This window comes from Lissotriton vulgaris, chromosome 1_1 (assembly GCF_964263255.1).
Source record: "Lissotriton vulgaris chromosome 1_1, aLisVul1.2, whole genome shotgun sequence".
Lineage (NCBI taxonomy): Eukaryota > Metazoa > Chordata > Amphibia > Caudata > Salamandridae > Lissotriton > Lissotriton vulgaris.
Window position 1 is genome coordinate 615,418,896 of NC_141685.1, and position 17,789 is coordinate 615,436,684.

Consider the following 17,789-nt stretch of genomic DNA (forward strand, 5'->3'; position numbering starts at 1 on the left):
AACAGTCCGGAGCGGCCGCCATCTTGTGTCTCGGTAGGATCGAGACACAAGATGTGGCAAAAACAAAGGGGGAAATGAGCATAAGGGGGGCAGAGTACATCCTCCCTCACCCCCTAGGTTTGATGAGGGGGCTTTAAAAGGGCCCGCGGGGGGAAAAAAAAAATAATTTTTATTATCGTTTTTTTGCGGGGGGAGCGCTCGGTACGCGCACCGGGAAGCGGTCCGGGAAGCGTAATATTGGGAAAATAGGATGAAAGAATGTTCAAATATTGTATGTTTATTGATTGTTCTTTTTGATTTTGTTTTTATTTTTTTTATTTAAGTACCAACATGTAGGAACCAATGCAGAGTCTAAAAATAAAAATACACCGTTTTCTTTGTAGATATCTTGCATGTTGTTTCAGAAGTTATTGTGGTATATGGAATTCATAGCGTAGTCTGTCAGGAAAGCAGAAACACCATGGAGGCAGGAGATGATAAAGAGATGTTAAATACACATTGGAGATAATATAGTGGAAGAAAGGAAGTAACTATGAGCAAACTTACTATGTAACACAAAAAAGTTGCACAGTATATTTAAAGTCTGATTTTACATTATAATCAATTTGCTACTAGTTTAAAAAATACATATAAAAATGAATAATGTCTCAAACAATTTTTGAATTATTAAATATAAATTTATTTTTCTGATTTGTTTTCAAAATTAAAAAGAACTTCTAATAATTCATTGTCAGAAATTTTCTCATTTTCAATTAGGTAATCTACTGATTCTACACATTGCAGAAGTTCAAAGTCCCGTGATTCATCAAAGAATTCAGAGTCAATTTCTGTATCTTTGTTGCTTTCTGCAACAATTTCGAAGTAATTTTTTTTCTCTCCTTCCATTTTTGTGCTGTAAAATGAATTTTAAAAAAATATATCAGTACAGATAGGGCACTGTTGGGTTTAAGTACAGACAGGTAGTTTGGTTTTTTAAACAGTGATTTTATCTTTGGGCAGTGTATGGTATCAGACTGGAAGTAGAAATATAAAAAAATGTATGTGATAAAGCCGAAGTTAATTCTTAATAATACAAGACAAGCCTAACTCCTAATAAGTATTACAGAGGGATAGTATATAACTATCAGAAAATGTTTTCCTAATTAACTTAAACTGCAGAACATACTTCAGTTTTTAAAATAACATCTTACCTTTCAAAAATAAGTTTAAGTTCTCAGTTGAAATGCACTTGATATGTACTTCAGGAAGTAGTAGTCAAAATGGCTGTGTTTCTCTCTTTCTTTATATATATTCAGGCGGAGGCGTGCATAAGGCAAGCTAGTCTGCGCTCGTCCGCGCCTCGGCCACGACTGGAGCGGCTTTACATGCCCTGGCCCCCCAGGCCACCCCCTCCTTCCGCATCTAACTCGTGAGTCTCTACTCCGTCTCAGAGATTTTGCACATGAAGGTCATTTCTCTTTCTCTGACACTGCCTACCCTCTGCATGATTTTGCCTGTAGAGGTCTGCTATCGGGTGGCCTGCTGAATGTTAGGTCATTGCCTAAACACGCCAATGAAATCCTACAGCTCATTGATAATCATTACCTCGATGCATTATTTCTTACTGAGACGTGGACCCACCCCGACTGTAACATTGAACTGGATTGGGCTTGTCCACAAGATTTCAAAATTTTGCATCTTCCCAGACCCAAGGGTCGCGGTGGTGGAGTAGGCATTATCTACAGAGCCTCCTGGTCCATAAACATCCTAGACATGGATCCAGTTGCTGGAACGGAAATCCTCGGCCTCTCAATTAACTGTCACTCCGGAGCCACCTTCACAGCCATTATATGCTATCGCCCCCCCGGGAGCCTTCAACTCCCTGCAGCAACAGTCGCTACTCACCACCCTCACCAATATGGCTACCACCCACAACAAGCTGATTATTCTGGGCGACTTCAATCTTTGGCCAAACGGCAGCCTGGACACTGCCTTAAACAATCTTATACTTTCTTGTGAAAGTATGGGACTCTCCCAACTGGTTAACAAACCCACCCACTCTGCAGGGCATCAACTTGACCTAATCTTCTCCTCCCCTCAGCTAGTACACCTGAGCGACATCCTGCCTATGTGCTGGACCGACCATGCACTCATCAAATTCCACATAGCTGGTAACAGAGCCAGCAGGCCGCCACATAGAACCTCTCCCGATTCTCTGTACAGAGACTGGAAAGCTCTGGACAAATTAAGATCGGCCGGATCTGTATTCAATGTGGAAAACAGCTTCTCCCCCTCTAAATCGGTGGAGGACAACTACAATGCCCTCTGCATAATGATTTCCAATACCTCGGACTCCCTCGTCCCCCAGAAAAAGTGCAAACCTAAGAGCAGAGCACCAGCCCCCTGGTTTGACGACTCCTTGAGAGCCCTCAAATTAGCCTGCAGACAATCGGAGAGAAAATGGAGGCAAGGCTACTCCGACACCAACAAGTCTCTCTGGAAAGATAACCTTCGGGCATATAAAACTGCTATTGTGCAAAGTAAAGCCAACTACTTTTGCTCAACCATTGCCAACGCCTCCAACAGCTCGAAAAGTATCTTTCAGATTCTCAAAAATCTAACCCACCCAGATTGTGCCACAATGACTCTGCCACCTACACAAGCACTCTGCGACAATCTCGCAGCATTTTTTATAGATAAAATCAACACCATTATCCACAATCTGAAGACCTCCCCCTCGTTGGGCTGCCCCAACAGCCCGGGAGCTAGCACCATCAGCTATGACTCGACGCTTTCAGGTCCCCTCCCCACTGTAAGGTTGCGGGAATTCCCCCCCAATCCAGAAACCGAGTTTGAAAGACTGGCGCTCGGAATCACCTCGGGCTCCCCTCTTGACCCTCTACCTCCAAAAATCTGGAAAAGCTTTGGAACCGAACTCTTCGGCACTCTGCGCAGAATCTGCAACCAATCTCTGCATTGCGGATATGTTCCAACTCTATGGAAGCAGGCTCTTGTCACCCCGCTTCTGAAAAAGCCATCCTTAAGTCCTCACTATTTGTCAAACTATCGGCCTATCTCCCTCCTGCCATTCCCAGCAAAAGTCGCCGAACGATGGGTCAGCTCCTGTCTCTCCACTCACCTGGAGCAGAACCACATCCTGGATGACCTCCAATTCAGTTTTCGCCCAGCCCACGGCACCGAAACAGCTGTCTTGACAGCCATGGAGGATCTTCGTATGCGTGCAGACAGGGGCCAGGCAGTAGCTCTGATACTGCTGGACCTGTGTGCCGCATTCGACACGGTCAACCATAGGACTCTGTTGGAGAGACTCGGTGAGGCCGGTGTGGATGGCATGGCTCTGTTATGGTTCCATTCCTACCTGCGGGACAGGAGACAGGCTGTATCCCTCCCCCCATTCCAATCCGCATTTGCTTCCGTGCCCCAGGGAGTTCCCCAGGGCTCCTCCATCAGTCCCATTCTTTTTAACGTGTATCTTAAGCCCTTGATCACGTTAATAAAGTCCTACAGGATAAAAACTATCAACTACGCGGACGACACCCAGCTCATTCTCTCTTGGGAGGGAGAAGACTCTATCCCCTTAACATCCTTCCACGACTGCCTAAGAGAGACGGCTGGGTGGTTGCACAAAAATTCCCTACAATTTAACTCCTCCAAAACGGAGGTTCTGTTCTGCGCTGGAAACAGAACACCTCGCCCGTTCCCGAGCGATTTCTGGCCTCCGGAAACACCGGATAAACCACAGCCAGTTACCTCGGTCCGCAACCTGGGGGCCATGCTCAATAACAAGCTGAGTATGGAAACCCAGGTTGCAAAAACAGTGGGGACTTGCTCCGCCCTTTTGCGTTCCCTGCGCAAAATTATGCCACTCCTTCCCGCACAAGCTCGGGCATTGATAGTCAGGTGCACTATTCTTAGTCGCCTCGACTATTGTAACGCGCTGTTACTTGAGTCTCCAGTTGTGCTGATGGATCGACTTCAAAGAATTCAGTCGGCCGCTGCCAAGCTAGCTCTCGGCTGGACCAGGAGATCCTCTGCCACAGCGGCCTTAGCCGAGCTACATTGGCTACCTCTGAAGCAGCGTGTGGCATTCAAGGCCCTTTGCCTGGTCTTTAAAGCTCTGCATGGAGTCGGGCCCAGACCTCTGCAAGCCTTGTTCTCTTGGTACACTCCTAACAGAACCCTTCGCTCTGCCTCAGCCTGTCTGGTAGAAGTGCCTAGATACAACAAAGTCAGAACTGGGGGCAGATCCTTCAGAGTCGCAGCGGCTAAATTGTGGAACAGTCTGCCCATTGACATCCGCCAATTTTCACAACTCCTCCCCTTTCGGAAACGCATCAAGACCTGGCTATTCCCCTAACTCTATCCGCCTGCCACTCGTTCTTGTTCTCCTCAGTTAAGAGTATTCTCCAGCGCCAGGAAACCTGCAAGGTGTCAGCTGCGCTACATAAATACTTTAAATAAATAAAATAATAAACATAACCAATCAAATGTCATGAAATAATAGAAGATATTGAAAGTAGTATTTTGATTGGTTGTCAATTCTAACACTTTATAAGTGTTTTTGTTAGGTAATTTACCTCAGGATATTTAGTCAGGCTTACAGCATAATTTTCTCAATGGAATTCCATCAAATTTGGGTAAATGGTATGGACTGCTATGTAGTAGGGCCTATTCTATATTTGATGAAAGTGTCTGTAGTGGTTTTTCTGTAAATTACTTTCCCATCTTTTTTTATCGAGCGCTTACCGGTGCGCTCCCCGGTACGCGAACCGGCAGCGTTACGGGAGTCCTCCATTTTGTGTATCGGTAGAATTGAGACATAAGATGGAGGACAAACCATGTTCGGAATGGGTAGAAGGGGGCACGATAGACACTTTGTGACCCTCTAGGTTTTCTGAGGGGGGATTAGGACGCTGATATATGCAAAAATAAAAAATAAAAATTTATGAAAATTTTGCGGGGGGAGCGCCCGGTACGCGCACAGGTAAGCGAACCGGGGAGCGTACTTTGGTGAAAAAAAAAAAAAAAGGTTAGAAAAAGATAAACGTTTTGAATGATCAGAGGTAGGGTAGCTCTGAAAAGAGCTATTGGGTTCTGTGGCTAATTTAGGTACCTACAAGTAGGTTCCAATGCACACTTTTAAATAAAGGACGAATATTCTATTCCCTTCATCGGAGAAGTGCACACCATCTCTTCTGTAGATGTCTTGAATGTTGTAACGCAAGTTATTGTTGTAAATTAAACCCATTCCATAGTCTCATGTAAGCAGAAACAGATTTATTCACATGTTTCCGTGCTTTCTCAAATTGTGGAAAAAATTGGTTGGACCACTTACATTTCTGTTTTTGACATATATTGGAATACACCAAGGCAGTTTGGGGAAAAAGTGTCATCGATTGAAGAAAGGTGTTCTTTAAAAGCATTTCCAGACCAACCCCAGTCATAGCGCCCAAATCATTTCCACCACAGTGCACTATTAAGAGGTCCGGGTTTGGCAGATGCATAATTTTTTTTAATTAAAAACATATAAAATATATTTTTGCATTAAAATAAGAATACATTTTACAGCTTTTGATATTTACTAATAAAAAACCATTGAAATTCACTGAAAAAACCATAGGTTATAGACCATATATAGTTAGCAATTAGCATTTACAAAACCTTATTTTACTCGCACAAAACCATTGAAATTCGCATATATAGTTAGTTCCACTAACTATATATCGCGCACCCGCAATCCACTGCTAATGATGTCACATATTACATCATTCATGACATGGTCAGTGACATCAGTGATGACATCACTGATGACATCTCAAATTACATCACTGATGACATCACTGATGACATCTCATTTGACATTACTGATTACATCACTGATGATATCATTCATGTGATAATACGTTGAACCTCTTCAGACTCTAATATAACCTTACATACACTCAGTGTAAACAGACACTCGCAGACTGTCACTCATCCATGGAGTTACTCACACACCTAGTCAGTCATGCAAAGAATCAATCACACCTCCATTTCCTCAACTATACAGTTATACACACCTTACTTATTCAAACATATACTAACACATATTTACTCTTTCATACAATCCTTGATTGAAGTTCACAATGATCCATACAGCCACTCACACATTCACTGGCTCTTATGCACAGTTATTTATATATGTCAACTCTCGCATGTACTGTGTTTTACATATGTACTTACTTTGACATGTAGCACTGAGATATCCATTCACTCACCAATACCCTCATGCACACAGTCAACCGCCCATACAGCTGTTTCCACATGCACTTTTGAACTCATACATCTAGTCAATCAACTGCTCACACATCTATGCACAGTCATACCCCTCCCAGCCACCCACACACATACTCAGTCTCCCATACAAATAGTTGGACAACCAATCAATAACCCATATAGTTACTCCTATAGCTACTGATTAACACATGCAGCAGTTTACAGAACAACAGACATAATGATGCACAAATTAAGACAGTTTAGTCACTAACCCATGCACTCAGTGAGAAACATTTAATCACTCACTCATACAGTCAGTCAGGCACCTACTAAATCCTTCATCCAGACACTTATACATCCACTCATTCTTCAATATGTAAGACATATTTTAACTTTACAGAAACATACAGTCACTGGATGTTGTCATCAGTGATGTCATCAGTGATGTCATTTGAGATGTCATCAGTGATGTCACTGACCATGTCATGAATGATGTAATATGTGACATCATTAGCAGTGAATTGCGGTTGCGCGATATATAGTTAGTGGAACTAACTATATATGCGAATTTCAATGGCTTTGTGCGAGTAAAATAAGGTTTTGTAAATGCTAATCCCGAACTATATATGGTTTATAACCTATGGTTTTTTCAGTGAAAATAAATATATATATATATATATATATATATATATATATATATATATATAATATATTTTCGGTGATAAACCAAAGGTTAAAGTAATGATATAGTTATGTAAATTTCTTAATGACATCAACATTTTGAACTTAAAAAACCTCACAGAATTTCACCTGTTATAGTTAGCAGTGCAAACTATAACTTGCCCCCCTGCAATGCACTGCTTCTGACATTAAATATTACATCACTCATAGCATGGTCTATGACATCATTATACAAATGAATTTATTATCCAACAACAACTGGTGAATTTATGGTGGTTGTCACTGAGAATGTCATTCAACTACAACATTACTTTAACTTCTGTTTTTTCAGTGAATTTCTAGGTTTAGATTAATTTATTTTGTGAGTTTATGTATGGTAGAATTACTGTATAATATTTCCCTTGTGTTGACATCTTTTTGAAAAGGAATGTTTTTTTAATTGTAACATAACTGAGTATGGTTCACAGTTTACAAAATGTTTCTAAAAAATGTGCAGTTTCGGCAGCTTGATATAGCAATACTTCAGTAGAGATTGTGTATTACTTCAGTTTTTGTAACTCCTATATTGAGACATGTTACCTGCAATCTGTTATATCTAAAAACTCATTACTCCCGTGAGGCATGTACAAGATCGTAGAGTTCTACATTTCATTGTAATAGATTGTATAAAGTTCTTATTCATGTTTTCTGTGATTATTTAATGTTAATCTATAGTAGAACAGTCATTAAAATATAGCATATGATTGCTCTTGCGAGATGCACAATCCCTTCCGTGGAGTCCGAGAAAGCTATACTTCCTGTTTGACTCTCATGAAGCACTTGTGAGATTGTACATTTAGAACTTTCCTGTAAAGAAAGTATGACAACGTTGTTGATTAAGTTAGAAAAATTGATTATGTATTGTTCTGTTAAAGATCTAATGCAGTTATTTTTTCAGGTTTCGAAAGGCATTAGCTAGAGGTCCAAGAGAGGAAGCTCACCTCAAGCAAGGATTGGAATTGGTTAATATGGATGTCTTCATTTGGAAAAAGAAGATTCCATCCCTTTTGCTTTATTTTCCTATTGGATTTTGGCAAGAGTAAACATATCTGGCTTGCTCTCTTCCCTGTTTGCCTTCCAATACAAAGATGTCTTCGTCCGATTGTGATGAGCAGTCTGCCATGGAATCTTTGGTGTGGTAGTTCTTCGACATAAAACCAGGTGGCAAAAAAGTTTCTGCAAAGTTTATCATCTGTAAACTTTACAAGAATGAGTTCTGCTGGTGGAGCAGAAACAAACCGTATAGTATGAGTACCACAGGCATGTGGAGGCACCTCAGATCTGTGCATTCACAAAGGGTTGCTCAGGCAGATTTAGCTTGTGCTGCAGAGCTAGACAACTCTCCAGTGCTTCCACGTCATTTGCACCAGAGATACTGTGCCTGCACAGGTACTGAGTGCAGAAACAGACAATAACCCTGCTTATCTGGATAAAGTGCTATTTTTCTGCCTATATAAGCAGATCATTTTTTTAATTGAGACAAGCAGGACTGCAGAGGACAAGCTTGTCCAAGGTCCCAAATGCACCCCTAGGCAGAAGTTGTTTTTTTATTTTGTTGCAGCTATTTATTCTAGATTTGTCTCCTTTTTGTTTTTAAGGATCTGTTGCCCCCACAGGTTGTATGTTTTTAGTTCTACTCTATTAAAAAAATTAAAAAACCCAATTTAAAAAAAATAAAGTTAGAAAACTTTAAAACTTTACAAAATTTAAGTAGTTAAAATGTTTTGACAAAAATGCCTCTTTTTTCAAGCTCCTTTTATAGGTTCATGATCTATGTTGTTTGTAGTATGTTTCCCTTATTTCCCTTCTTGAAACCTCTTGCGAGAGCCAGGCAGACAATTAATCGCGGGTAGTCCGAGGGGGCAGTTCTACCTGTTGTATTCTTGCGAGACCATACCTAATTTTGAAAAGCACCCAAAAGAAAAGCTCATACTGTTTATCAAGTAACTGTGCATTATACAAACAGCAGTTGGTCACAGCTTAACATACTTTTATAACTGCCAAAAATCTTCCAATCATATTTCTAATTTGACCACCCTCCCATTTTTTTCCTCTTCTCATATAACTCTATCTTGCTTCTGGAGCTTACTCATTCTGCTGATCACTCCTCTTGTGACTGAGTTGTCCTTACTACACCATAGTTTGCCTCTGGATTTTGGACACAGCTTCATCCACTGAGCTAGAGAATATGCCATTAATTGTTTTAGTTACAAAAATCTTAGATTTCCAAACTTGGACGTAACTTGGATTGGTCATAAAGGTACGAAGTGGCATCATCTGTTACCAATGGTTGAGATCATTTTGGATGGTGAGCACCCAGACTTGATAATAGAGCACTGTGGTGTCGATGACCGAGGCACAATCACGGGAGTTGTGCTTGTAATCCAAATGAATGCGACCTTTTAATAATTGGTGTCTCCCTTTTCTTACACTGCCTTTGTTTATGCTTATATATAGCAAAGACAAAAAGGGCAATGGTCAAAAGTGTTTCGTCCTAAGCTTGAGAAATCCTGAAAGCATGTCAATAAAAAAGTTTCTGCATTTTGTTGTGACCATGGCATGGGCTCTATATTTCATTGAAATATCAGTTTTGAAATGTCATGTGTCTATAGGCAAGAAGGAGTGCACTTCATTGCAGAAGGGAACAGGACCTCCCTTAATAACATCAAGGAATGCATCCAGTTCTATGTGTAACTGAACACAACATGCTATAAACACAAAGGCTCTTGTCAGAACCACCCTATTCCTACATTATATTATTATTTCATGTTATAACAACATTTTTGGGGGATAATGACACCGCAATACTTTTGCGAGAGCACTCAAAAGCCTGCCTCACCCGTATATTAATTGGATGCTTGCGAGGGTCTTGCAAGCTCAAACACCTAGCATACATCTATTGGATTACAGTCCTGTTTTCTTGGTTGTGGGTAGTAGAGCATGTAAACACATAAGCCTCTCTGATGAGACCTCTCTTGAGAAATGTTTTCTCTTTTTTTTTTTTTCCAATTCCGTGCGAGTCTTGAAAGAGCATAAATTTTTAGGGGATAGCATGTACAATCTCTTTGATTACAGTACGTATACTTTATAGTTCCACTACTAGAGTATAGGGAGAAAGTGGCCCCCTCAACCCAGAGATTTCCAGAGTATAGCAGAAGTGTATAGTATTTTGATCAAGGTGACCAGTGTGTAGATTAGGGTGTAATGAGACACTGCCTCTCCACTCAAATCTTTCCCTAGACTCAGCAGTATGCATTGTAGGGTGCAGAAAGTACTCACCTCACATGTAAGATCTGTGTATTGCATAGCAAGTATTCAAGGTACTGGCCTCTTCACTGAGAACTCTCCTTAGGACAATAACCATCTGTATGAGGGTGTGGAAATGGATTTGCCTGTCCAATTACACCTCTCGCCAGTAGTTGTAGTGTGTAGGGAAACCTTATCCTCTCCACTAACACCTATTTCCAGAACAACATGTATGTTCAGTACAGTGTGGGCAACGAGTGGGCAACGAGTGGCCACTCTGCTGAAGAGGAGAGCATTAGAGGGAGCGAGGCCCAGTGAGGAGCCCTACTGTGAGGACTCCCTGTGCGAGGTGTGAGGATTCAGCTGTGCTCTGATCTGGCTGTAGCCCATGTGCAGGACTGTTTTTGGTGAACCTCATATGCCAGGAGAGGGCTGCTGTAGATTGTGGCAAATATTAATTGCTGCACACAGGATGCAGAGCCCACACTGCCTCGTTGCGATTACCCCGTATGCCAGAAGGGGCCATCGGTGAAGAAGTTGTGTGACCAGCATGCAGGAACTTGTGCATGCCTGAATGGTGACCCTATATGCCAGGCGGGGCCACCGCAGTGTGGGCGATTGCACCTGAGAGTCTCTATTTTTGTCTCCGTAAGGTACTGCAACAATCCAGTTTGCCAAGAGTGGCTGCCCGGAGCAAACCACCAGACTTCGGGCTGTCACCTTGGACAGGAATGAGTTGCGACAAATGGGTCTAGCTGCACTGAGAGATCTGCCCTGATTAACCCCCACAGGACCAGGGGGATACCACAGAGGATGACCCGCCCATGCAGGATTCCAGTCGGGAGCCAAAGGACTGAATTATCCCCATTGGAGAGAACTTGACTTAGTGTATTGTTGTGAGGTGGAAGCTGCTCTGATCACTGGGTAGAGTGCCATGCCACGTCCGAGAGTAAGCCTGCGTCCACCTGATGCTATTGCATGTACCGCGAGCAGCCTTATTTCTCTTAGCAGGACATCATCTTGCTTGAGCCCACACTGAGCGCACCTGCTGTATTGCCAAATGCTTCCGTGCTGCAGGAGCAGGAAAGACTTGAACCTGGGCCTGTGGCCCCTGGGGATTCACTCTTGTACATGCTGTGGCACCATAGACACTTTTGACTAAAATCCTGATGAATCAAAGGGAATTCTAAAATACCGCATAATAGTGTGCAATCTCTGGATGCGGCCACCAGTTAATGGATAATAACCCTGAACACCTTACCCGAGGCGGGTGGGCCAGGGATTTGTCTGATAACTACTAAACCCCTGACCTCGAGGGGGATTATATTGCTGCATTTAAATGACTCATTTCTTTGCATGTATAGAGTTAGAAATAAAATACTACTTTTTCCTTTCAAAGCCTGTATTTAGCTGAACATTTATTTATTGTTCGTTCTGTTTGCACTTTGAGTTATGAATCGTTATCACTAACCTGCATCTACACTCCCCAGCCCATCTTTAATTAAAAACATGATGACCAAGCAGTAGTATGAAAAATTTTCTTTGATTATTTCTTTAAAATAAACAGGATTATGAAAATGTTGTGCCAATTGAGGAAAATACTCAAAAGTATTATTTTTACTTCTGGGTTCTGTTTAGGTAAAGTTGTCTCCCGGGTTGAAGAAGCTGCTTGTGGTTACAGCAGTCAGCGCTGTGTCTCTTGTTTTCCTTGCACATCTTTTTAAAAGAAGACGTGGAAAGAAGAAAAAGGTTTCAGCTTGGGAACCAGAACTCCTCCTCCTAGAAGGTGTTAGAGCAGCCGCTTGGGAAAAAGGTATGTGAAGTGGACCACTCAAAGCCTATTTTGAGAAGTCTACTAGAATGTTGTGAAAGGACAATCGGATCCCATGCAGTCTACTTGCTTGCATGACATCTAGAACTATGAAACTTGTTGGTTATTGTCTGACTGTCATTGTTAGTCTATATGTGAGTGCCAGCTCATTCAGATAATGCAGAATCTCCTAAGAGGAAGTGAGAAATAGTGTTTGTAGCCCAAACAAACGTTGACAACGCATTTCGGAATTCTCACATAAAATGCCTCAAATAAATTAGCAATACGACAAGACTAAGTGGAAGGCAAGAGAAATGTTGTAGGTACATAGCAAGAGCAGAATCTAGACAAATTGTCCAACATGAGTTATTACTCCATTTATCCATAAGCATATTCATTGAGCATGATACACTCTCTGCTAACTCGTGGTTGGTCTTGAGGGCAAACTGGCCTGAAGACTTCCTCAGGGATTATGTGATTACATATAGGTTGATGTCATTACATTAGGCCATTTGTCTTGGCTTTCTTACATTAGCAGTGCAGGGATACCCTTCTAAAGGGCGCTTTTTTTATAAATACCACTGGCGTACACAGATTCATAAAGGAGGTGGATATTGCGGTGTGTAATTAAAGCAGAGCAATATTGATCTGATAGAAGACCCAAATCTTTTTATCAAAACTATATACATCATGCTATAAAGTGTGCTGACCCGAAGGAACAGGGGCTTAATTCACATAAGTAAGCGGACATGTCCGAATTGGAACTGACCGCTTTTGTAAAGTTTAAAAAGAACGTATGGTATCTCTTTGCCTTTTTTTTCTGGTGGTAGTCAGAAGTTAAACAGCAAACTGAGGACCGTCGTGGGTGTTTGAATTAGATATGCATATTCTCACATCCCAGGGCTTCTCATAAAATAACAGCACTTGTGATTATTCTCTCAGAGTGATAACTCTGGATCAAACAGGACGACTCTCAATTTCAAGCGACTCTGGTTCTAGAATTATCAGGTCCCCAAACCCCAGAAGTGATCTTTCCTGAACCTTTCAGATGATGTGGATAGCAGCATCGCTCAGCCCCGGCCCACCTCCTGCAGCAGTTTGGATGGGGGAGAAGGTAATTCTCTCTCAAGATTGTTCCAAAACTTCCTGGTACCTTTCCCCACCTGCCCTCTAGCCACCCCATACAGGCCTATTGCTGACCCCGTCCACTTGCTCAGGGTAGGGTCTTGTCTACTGGGCTTGTGATGCAAACTCCTGCATTGAGGAAGCCATGCGCAGTTGAGGTGAGACGTCTGTTCTGAAGAACCACGAGGCTGTGATGCTGAGCCTGGAGTTGTCGTTGAGGCTGCTGTCAATACGAGATGCAAGGGCCAGAGCTGAAGACGTGTCATTGTGCAGCGATGATTTTGTAGGCGATTCTGGCTGCAGTGGCAATGCAGGTCTTTGCAGTTGGTCCAATCCACGTAGTAGTAGAGACTCAGCATTTCTGCTCCAGGTTGCACCACGCAGTATAGCAGATGCATCGGTTCCGCTCTATCTACAGAGGCTGACGGAGCACCTCAAGCCCTCTTCCAGTGGTCCAGGACTGGGATTACACCGCTTGGCAGGGTAGTCACAGATGGCAGAGTCCAAATGCAGGGTTGTTGGAAGCCTGATATGTCCGAGGCTTCAGATCAGGAGGCCACCCAACTAGCCTTTGGAGCCACTCTAGTCTAGTCCCTCTCACCCAGCTAAGTGGGCAGCAGGTCAGCACAGCGCATCCAGTCCAGTAGTGGCAGTCCTTGTAGCAACACAGGAGTCCTTCTTCCTGATAGAGTAACTAAAAGGTCTCAAAGTGCAATCAAGTGGTGGTGTCTGGGGTTCAGTATTTATACCCATCTGTGCTTTTGAAGTTGGGAGAAGCTTCTAGAGGCATATCTCATAAAGTTCGCAGGTGCCCTGCCTTCCTGGCCATGCTCCAGACCAACTACAGGAGGTGCGCAGCCTTTTGTGTGGAGACAGGACACAGCCTATTCAAGTTTAAATAGGGCTGGGCCCAGCTCCTCTATCCCATCCTACCAATGATGACCCATCCAGTCACACCTAAGCTCCCCATTTTGTGTGGCTGTCTAGGTGGAGAATACACAAAGCCTGTTACCCACACCCAGTCATATGACCCAGAGACATGACGCAGACACCAAATGGCTAAGGCAAGAAAATGGCATCTACCCAAAAGTTGCATTTTCAAAATTGTAATTTAAAATTCAACGTCACCATAAGTTAGGATTTTAAATTGTGATTCCAGAGATGCCAAACAGGAAGGGGTTCCCTGTTCCTATTTGGAAATCACACTTATAAAATGTACCATGATAATTCCAATGTTATCCTATGGGAGAGGTCGCCTTGCACTAGTGAGACACACATTTTTCAGTACCAGGACACGTAAAACTTAAAGGTACGTGCCCAACTTTTTAAAAATATTGCACCCTGGCCTCTGGGCTGTCCAGGGCCTACCCTAGGAGTGACGCATGTTTTATTTTGCCAGGTCAACATGGCAGTTTAAAACTGCACCCACGGGCTGCAATGGCAGGCCTGAGATGTGTTTAAATTGCTACTTAAGTAGGTGGCACAATCCATGCTGCAGGCGTACTAGTAGCATTTAATTTACAAGTCCTGGGTACATGTAGTTCTAATTTGCCAGTGAATTTATAAGAAAATTAAAAATGCCAATCCGGTATAAGCCAATGTTACCATGTTTAGAGGAGAGAGCACAAGTTCTTTACCACTGGTTAGCAGGGGTAAAGTGCAGAGAGTCCTAAAGCCATCAAACATGAAATCAGCAAAAAATAGGAGGAGGAAAGAAAATGTCTGGGGATGACCATGCAGAAAGAGCCAAGTCAAACACTTAGTATTTTATAAATGTGTAAACTCAACTGCTAAGTGGTGTAGTTATTCACTATTGTCAGGAAAATATTCTGACTTGAAAAAATAATAAGTAACAGATGCAAGGCATCTGCCAATACACCCACCTTAAGTGCCTCGGTTGTATGTCCAGATCAGTGCATCAAATAGTACAATGCCACAATAATGTATCCTATTATTATTGCTACTTGAACTGAAGTTGCGTGTCTGAGGTGCAAACTACACCTTTTCGTTTTTGTGAGATTTAATCTGCAAAACATTAAAACCAGTTTTTTTAAAATCTACTTAAACATTTATGTATCAGCAATGCAAATTTACTTCCGTAGGAGATCATTTGACTCAACTTTCATGTGCATGAAGTAAAACATTACTACTTCGAAGCTTTATTTGCAGACCTCGCAAAACTACTCTCCCTTTAGCTACAAGACTTTTCAACCTGCAAATGATTTAAAGTGCATATATTACCTTGGTTCATTAGCAATAGTCTATCATGCTCATCTAAGGAATTCATAGTTGTCCCAAATGGATGCACATAATCTGCTGTAATGGGCAATATATATAGGGGCAATATATGAAGGGAACAGGTCCTTCAAGCTGTAACTGAGCTTTACTATACTGCAGCCCTGTAATCCTAATGTGAACATACCTTTAGACAAGCTTAGAATGTGTTCAACCCAGCTGACCTCAAATAAAAACCCATTACTATTCAAGAAAATACTCCTGTGTGAAACAACCCTTTCCATGTCTCTCCTTAGGAAAAAATGCGAACCATCAGTAGTTTTCGGTTTAATTTAATTAGAATGATCAATCCATAAAATAAGAAAAAGCAGCAATATCAATAAATATTTCTAAATAATAATTAGTTTCGATCTCCGATATAGTTGGCAAATTATTTCAGTTGTTTCTTACTACTGTTCACCAATGGAAAATATGGGTGTAATCTTATGGTTGTCGATTTAGATAAATAGCAGCATTGCAGACCCTAAAGCATCAGTTACATTTTAGATCAATCAATTTTTATAAAGCTCTAACAGGCCATGTTGAGCGAGATCTGGAGCTGGTGAACAATTGGATCCCTGAAGCCCTATATCTTGTTACACTGGTGAAATCGATGTCCTAGAGCCGCTCAATGCCATCCTCCCCTTGGTTTACAGAAGCCACTGTAAGTGGCTGGAATTCGCGTGGAGCTCTGCTTATGACAGTGATGTAAAATCATTGTATAAAAAGGCTTTGGCCAGCTTTTGCAAATCCTCCCGTAGAGCTCCGTAAGATTTTATTGCGTCTTCCATTGATGATGCTGCTAACAAACCTTGGGTTCTAGTCCGCATCGTTATTTTCTTCCCAAGGGCTAGGCGAAACCCTCTAACACCCTCTGCTCACCTATGTGCGGAGCTTGCTGATTTCTTCATGAGCAAAGTTAGAACAGTTTATGATCAGTTTCCTAACCAGGGTTCAGCGGGAGCTATTCTAGAAAATGTGTCTCATACAGGCCGCAGGAATCAGCCATGCTACTGGCTAACTGTAAGTCTGGCTTACTCCAGGATTGTAGCCTCCACTGATATTTTGAAGTCATTATTGCAAATCCTGTTCTCAATAAATTACTAGAAGCCTGTTTTGGAGTAAACTACTGTTCCAAAGAGGTACAAACAGGTCCTTCTACTTCCACCACTTAAAAATACCTAATACAAGTTACTCAGTAATTTTAGACCAACCTCCTTCCTTCCTGCACCAGTCAAGATGCTGGTGAAGGCGGTCAATAAAGAGATCTGGCTGCTCGTGGAATCTAACGCCCTCCTTCACGATGCGCAGTCTGGCTGTCGGCCAGGCTTCAGCACTTAGTCCGCCTTACTGGAGGTATGGGAATTTATCAAGCTCCACCTTGATCTGGATGCATCAGCTAATGTCGTTCTTTTAGACCTGTCATCAGCATTTGATACAATCTCACACCACATCCTGCTGAGCAGACCAGAGAAGATTGGAATTCAAGGGAACGTGCCGGCCTGGATCAAATTGTATTTGGAGGGCTGATCTCTGGCGGTGTTTCTTTCTCCCTTTCTTTCTGACCCAAGGCCTCTCAAGTACCGGGTGTTTCAGGACTGTGCCCTGAGCCTCACGCTTTTCAATGGCTACCTGGAACCTGTTGCTAAGCTGGTTGAATTTAAGGGTTTAAAGGTAATTTCCTACGCTAATGGCACGCAGCTGCTGCTCTCTTTCCAGGATGAGGCTCCTTCTGCCCTCCAGTCTTTCAAGGACTGTCTCAAAGGAGTAGGCAACTGGATGGACAAAAGCTGTCTCAAACTTAATTCTGATAAAACTGAAGTTCTCTTTTTTGGCACAAGCATGATCTAGGATTCTCTAAGTTGGTGGCCATCTGAGTTGGGGGTTTCTCCCCCCCCCCCTCTTCCTGTGTCAGAAATGTGGTCGTCAAATTCGACTCAGCTGTCGTTTGAACCACATCTCCAAGAGGTCTGTGCTAACTGCTTTTGTACGCTAAAGTCTCTGAGAAGGATGCTACATCTGGTTCCTGTTTTATCACAAAAGGGTACCCCCTACATCAGTATAATAATTTCTCATCTAAAAAATCTATGCATTGTTTCTCTAGCCGTCAATTAAATGACATTTGATTATTTAAGCATTCTCAAACACCGTACATTGAAATTGTCACACCCACAGCATTCAACATGAATTCAAGGAAATGAACAAGGAGTTGTGTTTTTCGATAGATTTTTTTTCAATTTAAAGGAAACAGAGAATGTACATATAATGTTGTTACACACATATAATTGTGTACAATATAAACTAATCGATTAAAGACAAAACATGTACAGACTTTAATACTACATCACATTAATCTTAA

At 42.1% G+C, this 17,789-nt stretch overlaps 1 protein-coding gene across 1 annotated transcript in view; it reads left to right on the top strand.

The window, feature by feature from the left end:
* MIGA1 (mitoguardin 1) overlaps window positions 1-17,789 on the top strand; it is a 725,941-nt gene that overhangs the window by 157,620 nt on the left and 550,532 nt on the right. Inside the window, exon 3 of the mRNA XM_086936331.1 lies at window positions 11,860-12,034. Coding sequence (XP_086792457.1) covers window positions 11,860-12,034 — 175 coding nt within the window. The remainder of the gene's footprint in view (window positions 1-11,859; window positions 12,035-17,789) is intronic.